We start from the raw sequence: 26,827 nt of genomic DNA, 5'->3' as shown, positions 1-26,827 counted from the left end.
AAATGAACTGTTAGAAAGCAATAGAGCAACCACACACACACACACACACAGAGATGGCCAACAGATGCCTTGTGCTGGCCCAGCAGAGCCACAGATTCTTCATCAGGAATAACAAATGCACATAAATTGAAAAAAAAAATAAAACAATTATAATAACATTATTAGTGTCACTTCTAATATGTTCTACCTCACAGCTGCTAACATCCTTTGCTTTTGACATGTGAAAGTATTAATGTGAGACAGTGCATATTCTGGACAAGCAAGAGTAAGATATATACAAATATATCTATATATATAGATATATACAAATATATCTATATATATAGATATATACAAATATATCTATATATATATACATATATAGATATATCTATATGTATATATATATACTTTTATATACACATATACATATATATCTATCTATATATGTATATATATACTTTTATATACACATATACATATACATATATCTATATATGTATACGTATATATATATCTATATATAGATATATATATATTCAAAAAAATATATATAGATATAAAACCTATTGGTTTGTAAAATGCTTTAGAAAATAAAATAAGAACTGTACAAAGTTGACACAGGTTCTGGTTTTGTGGAGCCCCAGGTTCTGGTTCCTGCAGTGTGCTGAACACTTGGAATTCCTTGTGTTTGCTACCATCAGCTAGTGGTCTTTAGTTTTGTTTTTTAAACCATGCTCTTTCTGTATATCACATCCTTAGAACTTAATACAATTATTAAATAGCACACAGCCATTCACTGTATCAACAACAAGAAAACAATATTTGATCCTTATTTTCAGTACATGATGTCATTAGAACTACGGAGATTAGCCCTAAAAAGGATTTATAAATGGTTTATAGTTGGGTTATTTTATTATTTATTTGGTTTTTAACACGGTATAAATCATTAATATGCAACTCCAGATAAGTTGTAACATTTTTCATGAATTGATAATCCTACTATTGACCAAGATCTTGTTACTGTTTACTACCAATTCATTTCACTCATGAGCGACTAACTGTCTACTACTTTCAAAAACAAACAAGATTCTAATTTTTTGATGCGATCAAATAAATAAAAATGAAATCATGATTCATTTATTTATATACAGTATCTCTTGGAAATGGCTGCATTATATACATTCAACATAACCTTCTTCTGGTCATGCCCAGTCTCAGTGTCAGTGTCGTTTTTACGGTTTTATTTAAAGTGCAGTAAAAACAACAGTGGTTAAATGCTTGTAACCTATTCAACAAGCTGCAGGTCACTGTTGCTCTTTATTATGAAATGACTTATAAACGATGACGAAATCTTAACAACCTAATTAATAACCTCATTATAAACCATTTATAAATTCTATAATAATTATCTATTATTACAGTATCATTTTCTGTGAATGAAGATATGGAAATGAACTGAGATTCTGAGCATGCTTAGAATTTAAATTTACATATTTGAGTCTTTAGTCTTAATTCTGCCATGACATTATGCAAATCTTTATTTATAGAAAATCAGTGACAATATATGTTTTTATAAATATATGTTATTTATATATAAATGAAATGAGCCTCAATCAGAAATGGAATCACTTATAAACCCTCATTCTCCCACTGACATGTGATGTTGTTACCATCCGTCCCACTCCACCTCAGAAACACCAACGTTCAATCCCATCCTGCCTAAATGTCGTTATAAAAATAAAGATTTGATCGGTCATGAGTATTATACACAGAAGTCACGAAGGCGCTTGAAATGAAGAGCTCCGACGTCAGAAACAGGACGACGATCCGTTTAACTGTGTGTGGGTTTCTTTGTTTGTTTTCAGACTAAAGACATGGAAGACGTCGCGTCCCTGCACAGTGACTCGTGAGGCATTTGTTGTTCAGAGCATGACTTCATCAAAACCTCCACGACATAATGGAATGACCTATGAAGAATTCACAGCCGTGTCAATACTGTAGTAAAATATCCCCCAATCTCTTATATACCCACTCTGTTCAAAAAGAAGTCATACATGATTCATTCTTACAATGATAATTTCAAAGTGTAAATATGTCTATGAAAGTGTGAGACCCGATCTCTGTACTGACTCTCTGAAGCATCAGTCACTGTCCAGCTCCTTGAGCTCTGACGATGGACTCTCTCTGGCAGGCAGGAGGTCATAGTGAGAGAGGATGTGGCTGTTTTTTGGTAGATCGTACGGATCTTGACCAAACTGTGTGTGGCCATTGTCGTCTGCAGTGGATGGGACGGTGCTCACCGTCGGCTCTGAAATCAAACACAGACAGAGGTTTACGCTCCATTCTCGACTGCACGTCGTCATGTGAACGTGACAAACAGCATCCATGCGCACAAACACCTCGTCTCAGATCCATGAGGTAAGATTAGGTTCACCTTGACTGAATCTCCACTGAGGACATTTAGAAACAGACACCATGACTTTGTGAGCGAGACGAAGCTAAATGGAAAATACTGTTTAATAATATAGAAAGTAGCTGATGGATTTTATTAGGTGAGCTTTTTGTTGCTTTTTCTTGTCTCCCTGTTGACAGCCATGGTTTAAGTGAGGACATCGGTCTCAGTCTTATCTCAGTCTTATTATTCTCAGCACAGGGGACATGGAGAGACTCATGTCACAGATCATGAATCAGTGATTCAGTGAGTCATTTGACAAAGATTTGAATGAAATCATTTTTACTCACCACAGCTGTGACGCAACTGAAAACAATAAACTCACAGTGACGACGAAACATATTCAAAAAAGCCGCTCACCAACTTCGTAGACATTGCGGTTGTTGGTGGGGCTGCTGTTGCTGATCTCTGCGTACATGGAGTCACGCCTGGCCGGTGACTTCATTTCCACGTAGCCACACTCTGTGTTTTTGGCCGTCAGTATCGGGGGGTCCTTTATCGTGGCGTATGGGTTTTCTGAGCTGCTGAGGGAGCAGGAGCTGGCGTGAAACGGCGCGCCGTTTGCCAGATCTAGATGAGACAGAGAGCAGTTAAAGCTGTTTTGAAAGCAGCATTAAAAGCTTATCATTTATTTGTATTATTGCAGAGTTTACCTCGTAATGATTTCCCAGTGTATCTCCTATCTATTCCATAAGCTCCTGGTGTGGAGAAACAGAAATTTACAGCAACATTCTTCATAAGCTCATTTCCTAACTGTTTGTGCAGTCTGAGTTTCTTAACAGTCTGTGTTTATTGTTTTAATGTTCCTTCTACCTCTTTTCTGTTGTTCATCACATGACTTCATGACACGATGATATTTTTATTGCATTTCATATCAGATTTTTGCCATGAGCAGATGTGGTTCTAGATCAGAATCATCACTGTCTTATTCTCAGGTTGGTCAGCGAGGAAATCACAAGGCTTCTTTTAGTAGTATATTATTCATTTTATTATTCAATTTCCTGCACTGTTGCAGTACTATGTAGAGACCGCCACCATGTTGCTGTCTGTTTTTCTGATGTGCAAGATTTCTCTGTGGTGTTTGGATTCTTGAGCTTTTGCTTTTTGTTTAATTTTGGTATAACTCAGTCAAAATTGACTCCATGCCTTTAAAAACCTGAAATATCCCTTTACTAAATACAGGGATCAGTACCACTATGGTTTCACCTGTATTTCAGGATACGTTCATTGAAAAATGCTGATACATAACTGAGAGGGCTGAGAGAATTAGTTTTTTCTTTTTTGTGGATTGTTAAAAAAATGATATTCAGATGTCTTTATTGTAAAGATTGATTGAATGTAAGAATGCATGGCAACGCATTGAAGCTTTAGGTTTGAAGGTTGAGTTTTAAGATGAAGTAAGCCTTGTTTCAAGATAAACCAACTTGGATTAAGACAGATCTTAGTCATTCTTGCCTAATACGGAGTATTTCTTCTAAAAAAGTAAGAAAACAAAATATTCAAATGCTTATATTTAGTACATTTGACTTATTTTGAGGCTGTAAAAAGTTATTTTTAAGTAATCTCATCTTAAATGTAGCACTTATACTTATTTTAAGCCTTCTGAATACATCTGTAGCCGTGCTTATTTCTGGATTTAATCTCAATTCAAGAAATCTTGTCAAATGAAATCATCTTGCTGCACGGACAGATCATTTCACTTGCTCTGAGCACCTTTTCCCTCAGATTTAGTGTTTTTATCTTGTTTTTAGAAAGCCCTTTCTTTGCAGTGAAGCATGATTTTCACTTCATGGGAGAGTTAATTTCTCAGATTCACTGCATCACGATCACAGCAGCTGCTATCACCAGAGGAAAATGGCTGCCTTGTGAATAATAGTGTCTGTGTCATGACTCACCCAGTTCATCAGAGCTGTCTCCTTGTTTCCAGTCTGCAGGCAGTGTGCCTGTGTGGTCAGGTCGAGGAGCCACTTTCCTCTGATCCACATTCTTCAAATTTGCAAACAGCTGGTTGTTCTTTGTCTAAACATGTATACATGAATAAAAGAACATTCATTAATAACCACATTCCACACTGGATTCTCTCTCTCTCTCTCTCTCTGCCTTCTCTTTGAGCAGCGTCTCAGTTTCCAGACATGAAGTGTGGAGGTTATATCTGGGTCCAGATATTAATCCACCTATGACACAGCTGATATTATGTAGCTTCGATGTGTTCACAACAGCTGGAGAAACTCTGGAGGATTGTCTGAAGCTTTCACTCGGGTGGATTATTTTTGAGTTCCTCATTCTAAAATGATCCAGAGAATCTCACATACAGCTACACCACATAATCTCTGGAATTAAGTACAAGTAGCTGAAAGCAGCTAAAACGTCCAATCCCATACCTTTCCATATGGTCCATTGGTGACATGTGGGGGGCTGATGCACTGGGTCAGAGTATGGTAGCTGGGGTTGGAGAAGTAGCTGCTGGGGTAACCCTCACATGCTGGTGGGTGAGCATCTACAAAATGAAAAGGGAGATAAGATCAAAAAGACTGTTCCTTTAGAGCTTTCAGAGCAAAGCAAAATACAAACATCCCAATGAACATGTGACTCAGACTATTACATGTTACCATGTGATATGGGCCATAGAAAAGGCTAATCTTTCCTTTTGATTTGTCTCTTTTCTTGGTCTAATACAAACAGATGTGTCGTCATTCAAGATGCTTGGATCACACATTGCTACAATATAAATGTGTTTTCAGAGGCATTTATATACATATATATATATATATATATATATATATATACATATATATATGTATATATATACATATATATATACATATATATATACATATATATATACATATATATATATATATATATATACAGTATAAGTTAGTCCAGACCCACTTTTTGAAGATGAACTATTATATGTAATTTGTAATTTGTGCATAATGTAGCAGCCATATCTGTAATATCATTTTGACTTGTTAAATCATTTCCAACAAAAGAAAATTCAATCCAAAAAGTCTTTGGGAATCACTGTTGTAGTGAATATGTGGAGGTCAGACACATGCTAATAGCACTTCTGTTGTATTTGTTACACGGTAAATCAGTCGTACACATAGTACTGTTTGCTTTTGTAATGTAGACATGTTGCTAAACTGTTTGCATGAGCAAAATACCATGTAGATTCTGGTTGTTTACTGGTATGGCTAACAAAGGCTAACAAAGGCTAACAAAGGCTAGCCTCAGATACATTTGTGTCGGCATTTACAACTTCTGCAAAAATGTAACCTTCGACGACACAGACAAAAAAAAGGCTAGTGGTCGGCCTGTAATGTACCTGTGATGGTGTAATCAGCGGTGACCCTCATGGCAGGCGTGTAGGTCACGGCCGGCATGGTGGGCTCTTTTCCCTTCTGCTTCTTCCTGTAAATGATGAAGAGGAGGAGGAGGAAGAGCACCAGCAGCACCAGGACAATGATCCCTGCGATGGCTCCGATCTGGTAGGAGTCCACCTGCATGGCTGCACTGGTCAAACTGTTGAGGCTGCCCACCACCACCACAGCAGCTGCAGGAAATAAAGACTACATGAGCTTCACCATCGTGATGATATGCAACATTCTGCTTCAGGTCATCAGTAAGCAAAAGTATAGTGAAGTACAAATGAGATGAGTAGAGAGAATAACCTCTGTCACAAGACTATGATACCGACAGGAATAGGCATGATTGTGTGCTATGGGGGCCACAGTAGATCAGTGGTAGAGAAAATTGTCTTGTAAGGTTGTGGGTTCCATTCCCAGATCTGCTCTAATTTACTGGAATAACGTTTTTTTTCTGATGCTGAACTGTGACAACTGGTGATTCTCAAGTGTTGCATATTGGACCTTTAGTGACCGTCATGCTTGGACGTGTTACTGCGTTCCTGGTGATTCAAGGCGAGAGAAGCTTTGTGCCAGTAAATGATGCAAACCTCACAAATAAAACTTATTACTTTGTAGTGTTGTATTTGGCTGTGAGTCTCATGCTTGGAAATGTCTGGTGGAGAAAGATTAGTCCACCAAATGAATCGGCATAGAGCAACCATTTTCATAAACAGATTTGTAACCTGAGGGTTAAATGATTTTGTTTGACTCACTCACCTTGGTCACAGCGAGCTCCTTTCCAGCCTGGGTTACAGTAACATGTACCAGTGATGTGGTCACAGGTGGAGTTATTCAGGCAGTCACACACCTGTCGACAGCCGTAACCGTATGAGCCAGGGGGACACTCTGGAAATCAGAGGAAATTAATCATTTAGAGCAGGGGCCTCAAAGTCAAAATGACCTAGGGGCCAGTGAGCTTCTAGTCTGGTCATGAATACTTTGGTGATTAGAAAATAAAATTATACTGTATCTTGAAAATCCATCATGATGTTGCATTTAAAAATATTTAGGATGATAATGCACACCATTTCAAAGTAAAAGTGGTTTTTACATATAGTTCACACAAAAACAAACGTATTTATGATGCAAAATGAATATGAAAATAACAAAAACAAAGAGGAAGGAAGGAAAGCACTGACTTACTTTGCTCACAGTGTCGTCCCATGAAGCCGGTGCGACACGTGCACTGTCCTGAGATGTGGTCACAGTCGGCTCCGTTCCTGCACAGACAGGTCTGAGAACAATCCTTCCCATAGAAACCTAAAGGACAGCCTGCAGGAAAGTCACCAGACATCATGTACAGCAAATAAAAACAGAAGGAAACTATTTGACTTGTTGCATTTTTCTCAACACTGGTCGATTATAAGAAACTCGAGTTTAAAATGAGTGACGTTTAGTTAACAACTCATTGAAATCATTATTAATTCATTATTCATTACTGAGACGGTGACCTGTCAACATATCTGCCATGAAAAAGGCCTGTAACACCACTAAAGCCTGGTGATGAGCTTATATAATACTCAATATAAGTATCTGTGTGACGCCGCTCAGTTCAAAGCAAAAAGACCAACATTATATACCAGACTGCACTAGTCATGTCAGCTGTGCACACTTGTTTTAAGAATGCACAAATAAAACACGCAGTAGAGCAGTGAAAAATAAACAAATACATAATGAAAAAGTATCATTTAATATCATGTAAATGCAAATCAGCCAAAATAAAGGCATAAAAAAGTTGTGATATCAAACATTAAAAAGTGATTTTTTTTAATCACTGTACAATATTATACTTCATACAAAGTTAGTGTGTGTGTGTGTGTGACCTACGCTGTGTGCAGTAGAGGCCAGTCCATCCAGGTGTGCACTTGCATTCTCCATCATAAGCACTGCAGTAGGCTCCGTTGTGACAGTTGCACGTGTGGATGCAGTTGGGTCCCCACTGAGCAGGTGGACACGCTGCAACACAGGGACAACACGTCAGAGCGTGTCATCTTCAGTCTTTTCACCTCAAAATACTATGTACCAACACATTCAGTCTATATATTTCTTTCTATTTCAAGCGCATTTGAACATTATACCAAGTTCATTTACTGCAGGTGTGACATTCCTGTGATGGAGAGCTCCTAAATAACTCAAGCTCTTCTTCTGCTGGATGCTGATGCTTACATTAAATAACATATCTGTTCTCTGATAACTTACTGTCATTAGCTGTTGGGATAATTTTTGCATTGCATAAACCTGTTTAATATAAAATGGTTAGATTAAAGATTTTTTTTTCTTAATTTAACCACAACTGGGGCCAGAAAATGTCCTGTGTGTGAGTGCTTTTGCCCATTTTCCCAGAGTAACTATCAATACCTGCCAGTTATATACATTACATTTTACTGCATGTTAAAATAGTGTTTCAACAGTTTAAAATGAAGAACAACAAAGTTATATTCACAACCACCAGGTTTGTTATATGTGATATCATTTAAAGATACGCACGCTGAGAGCAGTCGCTGCCGATCCATCCTGGATAACACTGACAGGAGCCATCGATGGGGTTACACGTGCCGTTGTTGGTACAGCTGCAGCTCAACATGCAGTCCTTCCCATAGCAACCGCTGGGACACACTGTTGACAGGACATGTGTGTGTGTTAAATGCGCTTCACTGGGTTTCTCAGCGTATCAGTGTATCTGTGGTGGTGCGATGCTCACCCTCGTTGCACAGCGTCCCCTTGAAGCCTGGCAGACAGTCACACTGTCCTGTAATGTGGTGACAGGGTCCATTACTGTGGACACACTGTGGACACGTCTGACTGCAGCGGTGACCAAAGTAACCCGGAGAGCAGACTGCAGGGAGAAACACAAAGGATGTCAGTTCAAGCCAATGAGTCGATTCACAAACAGGATAAATGATAAACTGTAATGCTTAACTTTGAAATATAACACATCTGTTACATTCTAACCATTGAGTACACGTTGCCAGTGACATTAACCCTTAGAACACAGAGCATTTCGGCTGCTTTCTTCCATCACTATGTTTAAATGTACAATTTACACAGAGGCTGTAATAATGTGCAATATAAAGTGTCTTGTATCCTTTTTTTTCAGCACAAAATAGGCAATCGGATTAAAGAAGATTAAGAAAAATGCTTCACAATTATTGCTACTTTATATCACTATTAAAAATGCGACATAAAACGAATCATAACTTTGACACAACGCATTTTTTAAAGCCTGAATATGTGACCTATAAACATAAATCCCCAGGATGTCCATATAAGGAGATCTAAAAATGTCATAGCTATTTATTGGAGTGATGTAGTGAGAGCTAAAGAGACGACACTGAAGTGGACACGCGTGTGTGCATCACATGCAGGACTCACTCCTCTGACAGGTGGTGCCTCTGTATCCTGGAGCACATTCACAGGTGCCCTCATCAGGAGAGCAGGACGCTCCGTTCTTACAGTTACACGGGAGCGAGCAGTTTGGGCCCCAGCGGCCCTCTGCACACACACTATCACAGTGGATACCTTATAGAGAGAGAGAGAATACATGAAATGTGACTTTTATAATGGAGTCGATAAAATAAATATAAAGTATTGATCTTGACAAGGATACAAATATTTATTTATTTACTTTATAATAAGTTTATTTATTGATTTATTTCATTAAATGCTACTTAACTACTTAACCCTTTAACACCAAGCGCGTTAGATGAAAAGTTTGTGCACGTTTTTGGTTTGTGGTTATTACGGTAATTTCACTGTAGCAGGAAGCGGCGAATCAGCGTCTTTGTCACCCAGAGAGGAGAGAGTTGGAAAATAACATTTGCATTTTTTGGGCTTTTTTTGCAAATTGAGACAAAGACTCAAACAAATGTTGTTTTAAATATGTTTTAATTTCAAATTTAACATGTAAAATCTGGTGTTTGTGTATCTGGCAACAATGTTTGGCTACCTTGGAATGAGGGAAAATCCTAAAACATACAAAATGAAGTGCCTCTTGTGCCCAAAGTGCCACGAGATAAAGGCATTTAAGAACTCTCCATCCAACCATTTCTGAATGTTTTGCTTCTTTAAAATACTTTGTGTTTTACTTGTACTTTTGATTATTGAGCATATTTTTTCACAAGACTACTTTAAGACTTTTACTCAAGTGATTTTCTTATGGGTAAACTATTACCAAAGTCATTTTCAGTTATGGTATTTGTACTTGTTCTTTTTTTCCAAGTACTTTATACACCTCTGATTCCACTGACCTGTCCATCCAGCCAGACAGCTGCAGTGACCAGTGGAATGGTGGCATCCGTCAGCGTGACTGCAGTCACAGCGTTCTTTACAGTCCAGACCATAGGTGCCGTCCTGACGAAGGGGAAAAGTGACCATCATGCTAACACATCACATGACAGGAAGCAGCTCTGCATCCTTATGCACTGAAATGTTTACAATTATTCAATGAATTATTGTCATCATTATTATTATTATTATTATTATTGTTATTATACACTGGTGCATTATCTGTTGCCTCAGAAAACAAAAACATGAAGAGTTAAATTGACTCTTTAACATGCTTTACTCTATTACATTAGAATTGTGATGCAACAGTGCCAGCATTTCCCAAATAATAATAATAATACATGTAAAGGCTTGCATTCACTCCGTCACTACAGATGGTGAAGCCGGCGTGTCGTCAGTAATAAGATCAGTCCCGTGTTGTTAAAGGAGGTGGGACACGACCTTATTTATTTAGAGACAGACATAGAGACCATTAGAGTCTTAGTATCCCACATCACACTGCAGCATGATCAGGCACTGACACACACACACAGCTGCTTTACTGTTGCTTCAGCTTCTGCTCCACAAGTTCAACCCAGAAGCATTTCTCCAGGAATAAGGTGGATATATCCATCCATCTTCTACCGCTTTATCCTCCACATATGCTCAAATAAGCATATGCATGGATGGATGGATGGATGGATGGATGGATGGATGGGGCGTTCCTCTCATCTCACCTGACAGTGGAGGTCACACTTCTCTCCTCTCCAGCCAGGAGCACAGGTGCAGTGACCGTCCAGGGCGTTACAGGATCCTCCTCTCCCACACTTGCAGGTGAGGTTACAGCTCAGACCCCAGGTTCCACTTGGACAGTTGATGGAACAGTCCACACCATGCCACCCTGGTTACATGAGGCCGACAATGGTCAAACATAGAAACGCCCTAACAAGTATAACAGGATGATATTGATAAGAAAATAAGAAAACTGTCCCAGGAAAGAGTTTTTTATTGGTCCTAAGAGTTCAGTCCACAGTGAACCTTGACCGATCCCGAGGGGGAGGGCAGTATAAGACCCTGTCACTGTAAGTCAGCTGATACCTTGACTTTGTCTGATGAGCACGTTTTGTTGGACTTTTTATTCATCGTTTTCTTTACATTTCGTCTTGTTTTCAGTTCTTGATTTCCTGTTTTATTTTGAAGTTTTTTTTCCTTTATCCAGTATCATCTGTTTGATGGTCCCTGTTTGTCCCGTGTCAGTGTTGGTTTGTTTGCTCCATGTTGTTTTTCAGTTCACCTTTCACTCTCTGCATTTTTGCTTTATTGAAGACTCTTTTTGTTCATTTTTTTCGGAAACTGCGTTTGATTTTTGATTGATTTTTTACACGTCACAGCTACTTGTGATGATATTTCACAGAATTTCAAAATAAAAGTTTTTTATTTAAATTGAACGATATGAACATTACAATAAAAAATAATATATATATATATATATACATATATATGTATATATATACATGTATTATTATTTTTTTATTGTATATACATATATATATATGTATAAATATATATATGTAAATATTTGTATATGCTCAGTGTCTGTCTCCGAAGTGTATTATTAAGTGGTTGGACAAGAAGTACCTGTTAGTGTGACTATGAATTCAGATGCGGTTAATGTTTTTTTCAAAGACCAATTTGAAAAAATAATTGGTCTTTTTATACATATATTTATATATACATACAGATATGTGTATATATATACACACATACACAAATATATGTATATACCTACTATATATAGTATAGTATATATTGTATAGTAATAGTCTTTTCATACATATTTACACGTCACAGCTACTTGTGATATTTCACAGAATTTCAAAATAAAAGTTTTTTATTTAAATTGAACGATATGAACATTACAATAAAAAATAATATATATATATATACATATATATGTATATATATACATGTATTATTATTTTTTTATTGTATATACATATATATATATATATATATATATGTATAAATATATATATGTAAATATTTGTATATGCTCAGTGTCTGTCTCCGAAGTGTATTATTAAGTGGTTGGACAAGAAGTACCTGTTAATGTGACTATGAATTCAGATGCGGTTAATGTTTTTTTCAAAGACCAATTTGAAAAAATAATTGGTCTTTTTATACATATATTTATATATACATACAGATATGTGTATATATATACACACATACACAAATATATGTATATACCTACTATATATAGTATAGTATATATTGTATAGTAATAGTCTTTTCATACATATTTACGTGTCACTGATTATATACAGTATAAACTGTCCTCACCTGGTTTACAGGAGCACGATCCATCCACAGGTGAACACTGGGCTCGGTTCTTACAGTTACAGCTGGAGGAGCATCTGTCTCCATACGTCCCTGCTGGACACGGCACCGAACAGTTGGGACCCTGTGAAGCAGCAGACTCAGTCACATAGTTTGATAAACAACTTAACTATTGACATGGAGTCGTCTGCTGTGTTATTATCTGATACTGTTCTGATATTTATTGATTATCCTGCTTGGATACAAGGTTAAATAGAATTGCACCTTGTTTACCACCTGCCTCTGGAAACATTGATCACAATTTTAACAGAATTTTGTAAAACTCTCCTCTTCAGTAAATTAATAACTAGCACTGTTTTACACTGGTTTTCTACATATAGTTTTTTCATTTATATTACAGTAAGCTCAATTATGTATCATATTATATTACTGTTATTTTCTTATAATTTCCACATTACTTAATGCCAAAAAAAGGACAGGAACTGCTGTAGTCTCTAAATCCTGCCACTAGATGTCGTTAAAGAGCCATAAAAGTCTGTTTCCTGTGTTTTTGATGACTGGCTGAGATGTAAAAGGTCTTATAGTTCACCTGCTGCATTAGACTCATTAATAAAAAACAGGTGGCATAGAGTTCACTTTTCAACAGGTTATAAAACAAAAGTGTTTACCCTGAAGCCTGGAGCACAGATACACTCTCCGGTCACACTGTGGCAGTCGGCGCCGTTCTGGCACTGGCACACCTGCTGGCAGGACTCGCCGTAAAACCCTGGAGTGCAGGTTTCATTGCAGTAGAGTCCTGACCAGCCCGGCTGACATGTGCACTCTCCTGTCATAGGGTGGCAGCTGCTCGCGAGAAAGAAACACAACATTGTTTACAGATTGTACTCACTCTTATTACCAGGGGCCTTTCAACATGGTAGACAAAACAGGACATTTCAAGCTGAGAGGGGGCCCCCGAGACAGCTGATTACATTAGTCCACAGCAATGACCATTTTGTCAGAAAAGCAGTTTTGACGAGTCAGTCAGTATCTGAAATACACGGCAAAAACCCCCAGAACTATCACTATGGGCTTAAAACTCTTGGATTAGGAATTAAGAGTTAGAACAACCCGGAATTACAAATGTAGGGGGCGCTCAAGCTCAAAACTGTTGTATAATGTTGGCGTCTCTTTGGTGTAGGACCTCCGTGTCTCCATGGTGCTTCTTAGCAGAGCGGGGATCATGAAGTATGACACATTTATTACTAAGTGTGTTTGACTGACAGCTGGCCGGTGTGACACAGCAGTCCCATTGAGGAGCAGCGGAGCAGCTGTGCTCTACAGAGACACATGCAGTCGGCCAGCTGTACTGAGCCTAACTGATCACTAACTACTGTCTACAAGGTCAGAAATATGTATATATATACATACATATATATATATATATATATATTGAACATGGCGTACCTCCGCGTGTTCACTGTGGAGCATGGACACTTCCTGTCGCAGTGAAGGCCGTAGTGAGCTTCAGAGCACAGTCGAACGTCACATATCTCCCCGGTGTATCCTGGCTCACACACACACGCGCCGTTGGTGTGGTAGCACTTGCCGTTGTTCTTACAGCGACATGTCTTTGCACAGCCAGCACCGTAGGTTCCAACTGGACACTCGTCCTGGCACCTGTTTACAGCAGAGCGAGCGCACAATCACACAGTGTCTCAGTGAACACGTTATGGTCGCAGTTTTACAGGCCGCAAACAGGAGGGAACACGTGTTATTGTAGTTCCCTGACAATGATAACTCGTCTCTTTTGTCCCTGGAACAGAGAACTGAGAGTTCATCTGTTATTTATTCTAGTGATTATTCCACTGCTGTCAATGTTACACACTTCTCTCGTACTTCAAGCTGACGTCAGAGTTAAGTTTATTAAATCATGTCACATCATCCGCAGTGCAGTGGCAGTCCTTCCCTTCCTTCTTGTCCTGTTAATGGTTTCCAGTGGCTTTGGGTGTGCCATGGCCGGCCCAGTTCCAAACAGTGCTATACCATAATGCTGGCCTTCCCTCAAACCCTTATTTACTCATAAAAGTGCACTTGGATAGGCTATTCCTGTCCCGTCACTGGTCTGCTTAAATATATGGTGCCTGCTCTCTGATATTGTTAATTATATGGGCCTAAAGCCCTGTGTGGCTTTCTGCTGACAGTCGTCGATGAAAATACTGACTGTGTTCCCTGCCTGTGTTTTCTCTCCTCTCTCAGTCGGATGTGGAGGAGTTAAACAAATACAGATAATTGCATTTTTAACTGCATGTCATCTGTGTGTGAGTGAAATGACAGTACACTCTCTGTAGTAATGGCCAGCATTTATTTAGCGCGTTTCTATTCTCGCTGACCACTCGGAGCTGCTTTACACATTCATACAGTGTATTTCTTATTCCAGAGAAGGTCCAATGTCTGGATGAGTAGAAAGTATACTGTTTAGGTTTAGGTGGGATTATTTGGACGATAAACTAGACTAAGAGCTGATAGAAAGCGTATCCTTTGAGGCACACAGTTGTGGTTTTGTCTAATGCTACGTTAATACAAACATTCGTATGTGCTCCTACAATTAGTGAGAAGTCATGACGTTGTTCTAAACCTGAAGTCAGGTTGGGGGAAAAGTCAGGTTCATATTGAGAGGGAGCATAGACAGAAATAAAAGCACATTTATGTCCTGAGATGGTTTTAATGTAAGTCGCCGTCCTGACTGCTACTCTTTCCTAGTATGTATATATATTTTTAAATGTCTTTATTTAACCAGGAAAATTCTTGAGATTAAGAACCTCTTTTTCAAGGGTGTATGAAACACGAAACACTCGACAGTTACACATTTAAAACACAAACGGAAAACAAATAAAAGAATCCAGATTAAATTTACAAGCACATTATGAAAAACTCCATTTGAACTGAGGCCATCAAATCATAACCAGTTCATGTCCAACTGAACATTTGAACTTCATTTAAAAAGGATTTGCTGAGACATCATGGCCACACAGGCAGATTCTCCTCAGTGGGTTTTCACTTCTTCATCTACATTCCTTTGCATTCTTAGTATTTTTTGTTTTATTTTAATTGATTTTTATCTGTATTTCATATAGTTATCATTTTTGTATGGTAATAAATTGTATATCATCATCATATTATTATTATTATGATCATTATTATTATTAATAATAATAATGATTTTTATGTCATAGCATTGCTCACGAGTGTTCGTAAAGCATACTTCTGTTGATTTATGTAAACTAATCCAGGAACTGCAGGAAGAGCAAAAGCCAAACTGCAACTGTATGAGACTCACGCAGAGGCTGGTGTCCGTGTGTCCGTGTAAAAGCAGCATTTACCGTTCTCCCATGTACCCCGGGGTGCAGAGACACTGTCCCGTAGACAACACACAGAAGCCGTTGTTGTGGCACTGACATTCCTGGGAACAGTTCTGTCCAAATCTTCCCTCTGGACATGGTTGACCACACACTGTACCCTACACAACAACAACGACGGAAGCATCATTATTATTATTATTATTATTATTATTATCATGGTTTAAAACCTCTAACAGCAAACACACACATATTTCTATTGAAATGACTATTGAAGGAAATGATATTGTGGTGATTATTGTCGGTATTGCTGTGTACCATCCATCCTGCAGGACACGAGCACTCTCCAGTCACATGGTGACACTGTCCCCCGTTCTGACATGGACATCGCTCCTCACACTGTGGCCCGTGTTTACCAGGAGGACACAGGTCTTCACAGCTGTCAGCAAAAGAAAAGAAAACAGCAGCAGGTTCAAATATGTCCATCTGCGTTCCGGGTAAATGAAAATCAAACGTGATATTCAACAAGGTGACCACAACTTTGGCAAGAGAAAGGAAAAAACCTGAAATAATTGTCTTTTCTTATTTTGGATTTGAAATGAAGAATAGTAAAAACCACAAGTCATCTTAGTCGTTTGAATGTTTTGTTGTCTAACACTGGCTGAGGTGAATAATAATTATTTCATATTTCACCGTACTGCTGTTATTTTAATATATAAAAGGTAACAGAACGCTTAAATGAATGTAGAGTGCACTGGTCTAGGTTTTCGACTCAAAAGTCTTTTGGCGCTTTTCCACTACATAGTCCCGGCACACCTCACCTCGGCACGGCACAACTCAGCTCGTCTCTACGTGGTTTGGTACGGTTTTCCATTACTATAGTACCTCCTCAACGTGGGCGGAGTCATCACCGGACAGGACGGCTGCATGAAACTGCTGTGACTTCATTTCACATGCGAAAAACACAAACTAGTGACTTGTAAAGCAATTGTTTTCGGTGTAACTGAATCATTAGAACCCGTTTGTTCAGTACTTCCTGCAAAACTCCGTCTGACACAGTCACTGACCTGACATTTCCTTGCTAAATGTTGGAGATTAACATGATTTGTAAGTCTTTTTAACTGATCAACAGTTTGTCACGCTCATGACTCCTCCAGTAACGGCTCTCTGACCTCTGCTGACGTCACATAGAGTATTGGCTCGGAACCTTGCAGATAAAAAAGTCCCAGGTACTATCGCTAATGGAAAAGCAAAAAAACAAACAAGCCGAGCTGTGCCAGGACTGTGTAGTGGAAAAGTGCCAGTGGTCTTGTCATAGGCCACTTTCACACTGAAAACTATCTTGAAATAGTCTAAATGCTCCTCTGTACTCTCTCCTCTGTCACTAAATGCCAGGAATCATCAGGATAAAGCTGTGCAATCCTTCAGTCCTGCACATATCTGACAATAAATCTGTATTAATAAAATTAATAAGGGAACTGAAAACTGTTTGTGACACAATATACAGCAGATATAGACACTGAAACTGCTCCCCAAACATATAAAGTACTTCTTCTAAAGACTGATATTCTCACACATTCTCGTCAACTTACAAAGCTCCAGTGTATCCCGGTGTGCACTTGCATTCTCCGGTCACATGGTGACAGGCGGCACCATTCTGGCACTGACATTTCTGTTGGCATCCGTTACCATAGGTACCCATTTCACACTGGCTCTCACAGCGCCAGCCTCTGTATCCGGGGGTGCAGATACAGGCTCCGGTGATGGGGTTGCACAGCGCTCCGTTCTGACACTGACATCTGTTACTGCAGTGTGGACCCCAGTGGCTGCTGTCACATGCTGGAGGAAAGACGGAGGACAGGAATCAAAATATGACGCCGGTGGAATACGGCGAAGGGTGTGAAAACTTTGGCAAATTATAGTGTGTGAACGCGCAACCGAACTCCGATCCGCACCAAAGAAGTGAACTCTGGTCGGCCTAAAAAACATAAGTCTCAGTTCGTTTCAAGTGAACCAAATGCAGGAAGCGGACTACAACGCAGGGCATTGTGGGTAAACACAACCAAAACATGTGAGCGAGTTTTCTTGTTCATTGTTTGTCTCGTCTTCTTCAGTAATTCTCAATGAGAGGTTACAGAGTTTCTCAGAGACTCCAGTAATACACGGAATAACAATGTTGTTATGGTTATTGCTATTTTCTTTCTTGTCTGATGTTCTCCTGGAGGAGTGGATGTCTACAATCGTTGGAAGGACTCCAAGTGATCACTCTACCTGGAACTGGCTCAGGGGTGAATGACCTGCCTTGTCTAGACAGGTTTCCAGCCTACAGATGCCTGGGTGACTGAAAACCTTCACAGACATTGGCAATCTGATTTTATGATTGATCTAAATTCACATACTGATTGCCTTTCATAGAGATGAGCCAAATACTATGTTATTGTGACAAAAAGACTTCATCATCAGAGTACCTGTAGTGTGTCCTCACTACTGCTGCATCTTTATGACAGGAACATGTTCCTACATACTCACCAAACTTATACAAAGCAAAGACAAGAGTGCAGAGTGGGACTGAGGGTTCATTCTCTCTACTACAAGTGACCAAGCCATCGACATAATTCTGACAAAGAGAGCTGCTTTACTGCTCTGTGTATGTTAATCTCTTCTAGCAACAGAACAGCCCAAACCATGTTATGATACCACACCAAGCTGTGCCCGACCACGTCTTGCCGAAAGCCAAAGTCTGCTCCTAATCACTGTCAAGAAAAACCATCTGGTTGTACAAACAGGCAAAGACTCCATCAGCGCTCAGCACTGACCTCAGCCAGCTTCATTAACCTCGGACCGCTGGGATTTCCAGCCTTAATCAAGACCTACCTCATACGCATAAGCAAGCTCAACCTTGTGTCTGGCTTCATCATTACAATTTGTGATGGAAACCTCAGCATGTGTAGCCACATGCTAAAGCTGACAATGTGTCGGACCACATGTTTATTCTAGATGACTTTCATGTTGAAGAGAGCTCATGAGGAGATTGTTGCCCTGCTCTCAGTGTCTGCTAATGACTGGGGACAAAACTGGAGAGAGTCAAGGAGGTTTACAGTCACTGACAGGCCTTTCATTATGCGTCTCTGCGTCATGGAGGTTTATATTGGGTTTGAGGGGAAAGAGGGGAATATTCACGAGGACTTTGTAATGTACAGCGCGTCCATATACTCCTGAATTTAAAGCTGCAGTTGACGGGATCAATAGAAAATTATTTTATAGGTTGCTTTGCAGTGTCGGCAGCAGAAACATCTGGTGACAATGGCAAAGAAAGGTTTTCGGCTGAAACATGGAGCTGGAACAAGGTCTATACTGTCAAATCATTGAGACTGAGACCAATCCACAGTGTGGAAGAATAGTAGGAACTACAAAGCCTGAAATAATAAAGGGATAAGTTGGTAAAGGTATTAAGGGGTAGTTTAAGTTTGGATTTAAAGGCTTCAGCAGAGTCAGACAGACTGGTATCAGGTTATTCCATAGGAAGGCGGTCCAGATAGAAGGTGGCCCTGGAGACGGAATAATTCTAAAACAGGATCCTTGTATTATCAGGGACAGAGAACAGGATGGAGTACAGGGATTAAAGAGATCAGAGCCATTGACAATGATGTGTGTCATTAAACACACTATAAAAATGAAGTTGTATGAAGTAGTGACACACACGTGTTGAGAACCATGGTGAGACATGAAGTCTGTGCCCCACTGAAAACATGGCTGGGACAAAAGGAAACTTAATAACAAAAGACCTACCTAACAAAGTCTATGTCTGCAATACCTTTCAACATGTTTACTGATATATCTAACATCATTTTTAAAAGCTATCTATATGTATATATTTATATCTGCTATGCTGACGCCTGTTGTCCATATGAGCTTTAAAAGGGAAAAACGTTGCATACGCTCATGATCTGTGTTTAAGAAATAGAGACCTCAGAAAATGCCGCTACTGTTGACACTTTCAGCTGTTTCTGGTTAATGACAATTTGTGAAAATAAGCAAAGAAAAAAAGCATAAAATTGACTTCCTGTTTACCCCCCAAGCATGATTTATTTTTATTTACTTTGTAGTTACTTACATCACTGAGGAAAGAAGGAAAGCTTGAGGACATCTCTGACCAACAAGGATGTTGGAGACATCTTCATGTCTTTTTGTTTGTTTGATTGTTTCCTTTTGTTAATTGTGATTTTCTAATGACAGCATTAAACTGTATGTAGCTGTTCATTCTTGATGCCTTTTTATCTTCTAACCTCTCCTCTATGTAATCTGAGTGCCGTAAAGATGACACTTGTATTTCAATAATAGAACATTTCCCTGGAGCTCAGGCTCCTCTCACACGGTGCACAGCCTGGTGTTTATGTGACCAGCATACAAAGTAACACAGCCATCTTCAACCACTCCACCATTCTGCAGTTGTTTAAGTGATTAACAGGCTCCTTTTATTCCTCTCCTGCATTAGCCTACTTCACTTTGCCCTGATAAAAGTGCACACTTCCCTTTTCCTCCGGCAGTTTGGGCCTGTGTGACAAACAGTGGTGAGGATTGGGGGGGGGCGTGACGGTTTGAGAATTAGAGATGAGAGATAGTAGAACGCTCATGTCAAAAACCCTTCGTGCCTTCATGTCTTGTCATCCCTGCACCTTTGTGAAACCTGACCTAGATTAAAGAAAGAGCAGCTTCTAGGAGCTCAGGGCTCCTTATCCACTCGCAGGAGAATGGGCCGCTTCTCTTTCACTGGCCTCTTCACTATGGTCTCGAACAAAAACAAAGTGCACCGTGCCAGAGGTTTCGTCACACGGCTGGTCTCACCAATAAATAAATAAATAAATAACGATATTTTATGTAAACAATAATAAATCCTTCTGCAGGGAAAGACAGTGCATCTTCATTTAAAAACACACAACGCGTCACAAATGCACTAACCAAGTTAATGGGGAAAATAATAATAATAATAATAAAAAAAAAACAGTCTTGCGCCAGTAACTTGAGCTGCTGATGGTGGGCTCAGCTCTCGCTCTCCACACTGAGGAGGGATTGGTAGTGGAATGTTTTTCCATCTTTTTAGTGATTACCCAGGCTACCAGGCATGGTGCACTCATGGGAACAGAGAAGGCCTCTCACACTGATATGGAGGATTCGCAGTGAGAAGAAACATCTGTATCCTTCTTCCACTTTCCCATGCAGCATGGAATGTGTGTCCTCCAAGAATTCATCTTCATATTACAATAAATATATCACACATTTCAGCAGCGACGATGCTGATGTACAGTACGTGGAGAACAGAGACCCTGGCGCCACAAATCATACATTTGATTCTTTAAACATCGTTCACTTTTGTCCCCATGCAGGCGAGGTTTTGTGCTGCCAGACAAATAAAGAAGCATAACTAGCCTTGACGGGGAACTCCACCAGGTCTACACAACAAGATCATTTGACTTCTTACGATTAGAAGCAGTCAGTCTGTGACACCGCTGTATAATGATCTCTTTTATTAAACTTAAAAAACTCTGGGATTGCTTTATTTTTACTGTTATTGCGTGGAGATGACAGATGCATCCACACAGATGAGCGTTTTAGCTCCACATCAGTAGTGAGTATTGTCCAAATGCTGGTGTAACCTCTTGGTTGGGTAGAAAATGAAGAGCAGGAAAGTGTTAGACTGACAAAGCTGTAAAAGTAAAGCTGTAAAGCTGCTTTGTATAAGAACGCAAATATCCTGACACTCTTCAAACTCTAATTTAGGAGCTCGAAAACTCGTGCAGAGGGGACACCAGTTGTAAATGTACCCAGCCAATGTGATGCTTTTTAAAGTGTGGTGATAAAACGTAAAACCTTGTTCAAAACTGGCTTTAACGTCTCGGGTAATCCAGCCACAAGTGAAACCACAGAATAGACAGCCCTTTACCTGTCCCAGGATTTGAACCAGTAACTCTAGCCCAATTGCTTTCCTCATTAAGTAAAGTTTGTTGACAAGGAAAACTACAAACTACAGCCATTTTTGAGTGTCTTTAAGTTTAGTTTTTGTATGACGGAGTATCAGGGCCACCAATGAAGACATTTTTTTGCCTTGATGAGATTAATCTCCAGAATAAAGCCCAAAAAACACAAAAATAGCACATAAGATCCTGTGCACCCTGGGGTGAACTAACAACTGCCATAATGTTGAAAACCTGACGCTGAAAGAACAGGGTACCGAGGCTGAAGGTTTAATGAGTAAAAGGCACAACCGGGTCTTCTACAGTACATGTTGTTACTCGGTATGTTCTTACAGCTGGACTTGAGGACTCATGAGCGTCTTGTGCTGTTATCATGTGTACTAAATCACAAGCTCCAGTGCCCGGGGTCATTTCCTACTGCAAATCTCCGTCCTATTATTCCTGCTCATCGGAGAAAACAACCTCTCCGCATTTCCTGCTCTTGTCCCCTAATTGATCCTCAGACATTATTGTTGAAGCCCAGTGACCTGTAAAACAGTCAGTGCATCGGATATTAGATGTGTCACTGAGGGGGGGAAGGGAATCACGATTGGTTTGGTGCTTTTTCACAGAAACACACAAAGCAATGAGGCCAATTTCATGTTCTCTGTACGGAAGAGAGTTTCTGGAGGCCGCAGGCAACATGACCAAACTCTCCTGGTGTTCCGAAACGGTAAGAAATAGCCCATAAATGTGGAGTTCACTGCAATGTCATTAGGACAGTTGAGTTCATTATTTCCGGTGTGAATATATTACCAACATCTGTGCTCTAAACTTTACAGAAACATACAAAAATGTGAAGTAATTTAACAATTTAGTGAGCCATAGCAAAGCTCTTCGTCAATGTAAGCTGGAGGAGAGAGTACCCCACGTACGAGTAAGTCTGCGACCGACAGGCTACTTGATATGGACCTTTTATTTTCTAATTATTTGGAGTTTGACAAAAGAACACAGCCGAATGTAAATGTCTGCGTCTGTTCAAGTTTGTTAAAACAATACATGACTTTACAAAGCCACGTTTTTTGTTACATATCAATCTTTTGATCTGCCACAATAATGTAATAATCAATTTAAATGAAAATACCTCAAGTTGAGGGCTTTTCTAAGTCATTTTAGGTTTAGATTAATTAATTACAGATCATAATTAATGAATTGTTATAATATTATAATTGTGCAATACATATGTAAACTACTATCAACTAGTTGAACTCACAAGTGAAAACCTCTGTGCGTGTGTGTGTGTGTGTAGACAGACTGGCTGGACTTAGTGGGGCCCAGGAGAGTCCTGGGGCCACTACAGAACAATATGCTTCTTTATTACAGACTGAAACTGAAGACAGCAGGGACACACCCTGTGGGCTCCTCATGCATATCAGCTTATGGATCTGCACAGAGACACATTCACACACTGTGGAGGAGAGACAAAAAAAATAGCCTCTTCAGTCACTGAGTGGACACAAGAGAACTTAAGTTTCAACCAGTACAGACACAAGCACCAACGTCCGGTGTGTGGCAAATAAATGAACGTGAGGAAGTTCCACGTGTAAGCGAGGCGCCCGCCGTGACTGCGGTGGCATCTCTGCGTGAGTTAGAGGAGGAGCCACTTGCAGCTGGTCAGGAGAGAAACGAAGGGGCGGCTGATGTGCGGCAGCTGCAGAGACTGTGTGTGTGTGTGTGTGGGTGTCATGGATCATGTTGATGTCTGAAACAACGAACTGTAAAACCAGCTTCTGTGCACAGACCAATTCAATTGAAAAATAATATAAGCTTCATGTGGAGGCCTGCTGAGCTGAGCCAGACCACAGCGAGGGAGAGACAAACTGGCAGCAGCTGGTGAGAGACAAGGGTCATGATAACATTCACCGCAGTCTGCCTTTGAAATGTCCGGTCAGTTTTTGTTGACATAAAAAGGCTGCGCTTTGACACTAAAGTACCATATCATTGTATTTAATACCCAAATGTCTCAACATGTTTTTCATAGTGTTGTCGTTTATTATTATTATTATTATTATTATATATTTGAAGCAAATTCTCCAAAGCAGATTGGTCGTCAAATGCTGGAAGATTTATTGCTGATTTTTGTAGGATTTTATAGACATTACAGTCCATGACGCATCCACCACACAGGTGTGTGTATTCATGGAAAGGATGTTGTGTCACTATGAGAAAATAACATAATCTTTTAAGCCCTGAGCAGGTGGTTTTTTGTACCTAAACTTAACCACAGTCATAATCAGAAGAATGGTTTTCCACCACCTTCCTTAAAGGAATACTTCACCAATTTGCATGTAGCATCGTATTACTAGAATGGGGTAGTATTGTTGAAAAAATTGTGCTTTCCAACCTCAGTTTCCACTGAGTCAAGAGTTATCTTCATTCTTTTTTTTGTTACGTGTACACCAGAGATACTTGGCCTGAGGCTTAAAACTGCAACGCTAATTCTGCACTCTTTAGAGCCCCTCATAGGGGACGGAGACCACATTCCCAGAATGTAAACAGTGTCTGCCATCTTTGCTAACAGCTACGCTAACAGGACCAAGTGTCACTGGTGGGCACGTAACAAAGAAGCAAAAACACAGTGGATAAGCATATCTGTAGACATACGTAAAAGAATATCACACGTAATAAAGAGTAGACTTTTGTTGTGTGGGAGACAAAGCTGGTATTTAAAAAGGCAACAGACAGCTTCCATGTCTTGGTCACTGTCATAAAGATGCAGCTGTAGTAGGATGGCAGTAGGTACAAATGAACTTCTTTACTTTACAGCTGCTGTGGTGTCATAATTAGCAGCCTTGTGTGGAAAACCTGGCAGATGCTGATGTCGATCCGCTTCATCGTTTTGGAAATGAAATAAACGCTGAATGTCAAGTATTTAGCAGAGAAGATGTCCTTCTATCACCACTACACTTCTACTGCAATCAGTTATATCATCATCATCATCATAACGACGACACACAGCATACAGGTGCTGCCACTGTCATCTCTATAAACAGGTTCTGCCTGTAAATATATACAATCTTCAGGTTTCTGTCTGTATTTTGACCATTAACGCTTCAACAGGATTGGTTCCCTGCAGGTAGAAGACCGTGCGCAGGATATAGTGATTGAAATGCATCAGACAGCTGTTAATATAGATTAGTACACTCGTCAAAAATCATGAATTCAAAATACGAATTAAAAATGAGTGAAAGTGGACAAAAACTAATTAAAAATGAGTGAAAATGGATAAAATCGAATAAAAATTTAGTGAAAATAGACCAAAACTAATAGAAAATGAGTAACAGTGGACAAAAACTAATTGAAAATGAGTGAAAGTGGACCAAAACTAATTAAAAATGAGTGAAAATGGATAAAATCGAATAAAAATTTAGTGAAAATAGACCAAAACTAATAGAAAATGAGTAACAGTGGACAAAAACTAATTAAAAATGAGTGAAAATGGATAAAAAAATTAAATTGATAAAAACTAAATCAAAATGTCAAATGTGTAAATCTAATATTTCCGAAAGTGTTAATAAAAATAAGATTTTTGAGACAAAAAAAATCATGATTTAATTGATATTTCCTAAATAAGATTTCCTAAATGCAAACAAAAGGCTTATTTCTCTCAGTTTTCAATCATCCATTCATCTGGCAGGTGAGACAAAACAAGATGCTAAATTAAAGACAGGTGAGTCTAGTGCTGTCTACACAGGAAGCCCCACAACACTGGCTAAATCCTCACCTGATTAAAGCTGACGTGACATTTAAATTGGAGCAGGGCCAGCATTTGCATATACATGATTTGACTGGTTCACAACATGTGACATGGCTGCATTCACAGTAAAGAGCAAGTGCTTCGCTTGCAGCCTACGGTGAACCCATGTGAGAGCACTCTGAGCCAAAAAAGTCTAGATGAGCTTTAAGTGCAGAACATGAGGGAACACAGAGTGCACAGAGAAAAGCAGGCATGAGAACAAAGTGTGTTGCTCCTGTGGTGTTTCTCTGTGTCGGTGTGGCTCAGTAAGATGATACAACAGTCTGTTTTCTCTCTCATGCTCTGAGTGCTTTCACAGAAAACCACAGTCACACTCACAAAGACGTGAGGGCTCACAGACAGCAGCAGCTGCATGACTTACCGCTGGAGCAGTTGGAGCCCCCCCAGCCTGGTTCACACTGGCAGGTGTTGGGGGCCATACAGCGACCATGGACACAGCTCTCTGCACAGTGGGCTGGACAGAGACAAGACGAGACGAGAGGACAGACGAGTCATCAGTACAATGCTTACAGTCGAGTATCAGCTCTGAAACTCTGACATACATCATATTGCATTTTTCTTTATTTTTTAGGCAGCAGACCCTCTTGTAGCTAAGCTAGAATAATGACTCTTTCAGGTCATTTGATTGACATAATATTGAACAGTTATTATGGAAATCTTATCACTTTAGCACTTTGTGACATTTGTGTCATAATTATTAAAAAAACTGTATGAGTATGAGTTTATTTTTTCAACATTGAACATTAGGATTGTTTGCGTTTTTGATTTTTTTGAAAGCCTTAAATTTACAATCCCACATTAGACCACTTTAAAAAAAGCCAGAACATAAATCTGCACTTTTGTCAAAGCAAAACCCAGATGTTTTCAAAAAGAACAGAGTGACATAAACAGACTTTCAGTCTTTTCTTCTTCCTTTTTTTTATTTTTGCTACAATGCCCCCAACACTTTTGTTTAAAACACAATATTACACAAAAGATACAGTATATACATATAATAAACTCAAACACTTATTTGTTTAAACCATCAGTTGTGTAACTGTGTTTGTGGCCAATTGTGACCAAATGTAGATAGATAGATAGATAGATAGATAGATAGATCATCTAAGTGTTTAGTACGAGTTACAATTTCTGCATACAAGCATTAAACTTTGAATTATTTAATGTACTATGAGTACAATAGTAGCTTATATAGTCTCAGTGTATTTATTTTGAGTAGTAATAATAATAATATCAATCAATCTGCATCAATCAAACGATGAACGTCATTATTTGAA

General features: G+C 39.2%; 1 protein-coding gene across 1 annotated transcript in view; it reads right to left on the bottom strand.

Annotated features, from left to right (window-relative positions):
- Nucleotides 1–1,097: 1,097 nt before the first annotated feature.
- megf10 (multiple EGF-like-domains 10) overlaps nt 1,098–26,827 on the bottom strand; it is a 46,040-nt gene continuing 20,310 nt past the window's right edge. The window contains exons 5-25 of the mRNA XM_044017151.1: nt 25,915–26,007; nt 17,378–17,624; nt 16,104–16,224; nt 15,810–15,946; nt 13,894–14,106; nt 13,116–13,290; nt 12,451–12,571; nt 10,845–11,008; nt 10,092–10,194; nt 9,217–9,363; nt 8,546–8,680; nt 8,332–8,460; nt 7,672–7,800; nt 6,988–7,116; nt 6,562–6,690; nt 5,763–5,990; nt 4,816–4,931; nt 4,330–4,453; nt 3,088–3,132; nt 2,795–3,004; nt 1,098–2,290 (exon numbers count right to left, since the gene is read on the bottom strand). Coding sequence (XP_043873086.1) covers nt 2,124–2,290; nt 2,795–3,004; nt 3,088–3,132; nt 4,330–4,453; nt 4,816–4,931; nt 5,763–5,990; nt 6,562–6,690; nt 6,988–7,116; nt 7,672–7,800; nt 8,332–8,460; nt 8,546–8,680; nt 9,217–9,363; nt 10,092–10,194; nt 10,845–11,008; nt 12,451–12,571; nt 13,116–13,290; nt 13,894–14,106; nt 15,810–15,946; nt 16,104–16,224; nt 17,378–17,624; nt 25,915–26,007 — 3,062 coding nt within the window. The 3' untranslated portion in view covers nt 1,098–2,123. The remainder of the gene's footprint in view (nt 2,291–2,794; nt 3,005–3,087; nt 3,133–4,329; nt 4,454–4,815; nt 4,932–5,762; nt 5,991–6,561; nt 6,691–6,987; nt 7,117–7,671; nt 7,801–8,331; nt 8,461–8,545; nt 8,681–9,216; nt 9,364–10,091; nt 10,195–10,844; nt 11,009–12,450; nt 12,572–13,115; nt 13,291–13,893; nt 14,107–15,809; nt 15,947–16,103; nt 16,225–17,377; nt 17,625–25,914; nt 26,008–26,827) is intronic.

The sequence above is a fragment of the Solea senegalensis genome, unplaced genomic scaffold (assembly GCF_019176455.1).
Source record: "Solea senegalensis isolate Sse05_10M unplaced genomic scaffold, IFAPA_SoseM_1 scf7180000015118, whole genome shotgun sequence".
Lineage (NCBI taxonomy): Eukaryota > Metazoa > Chordata > Actinopteri > Pleuronectiformes > Soleidae > Solea > Solea senegalensis.
This window is presented reverse-complemented; position numbering and strand designations above follow the sequence as displayed.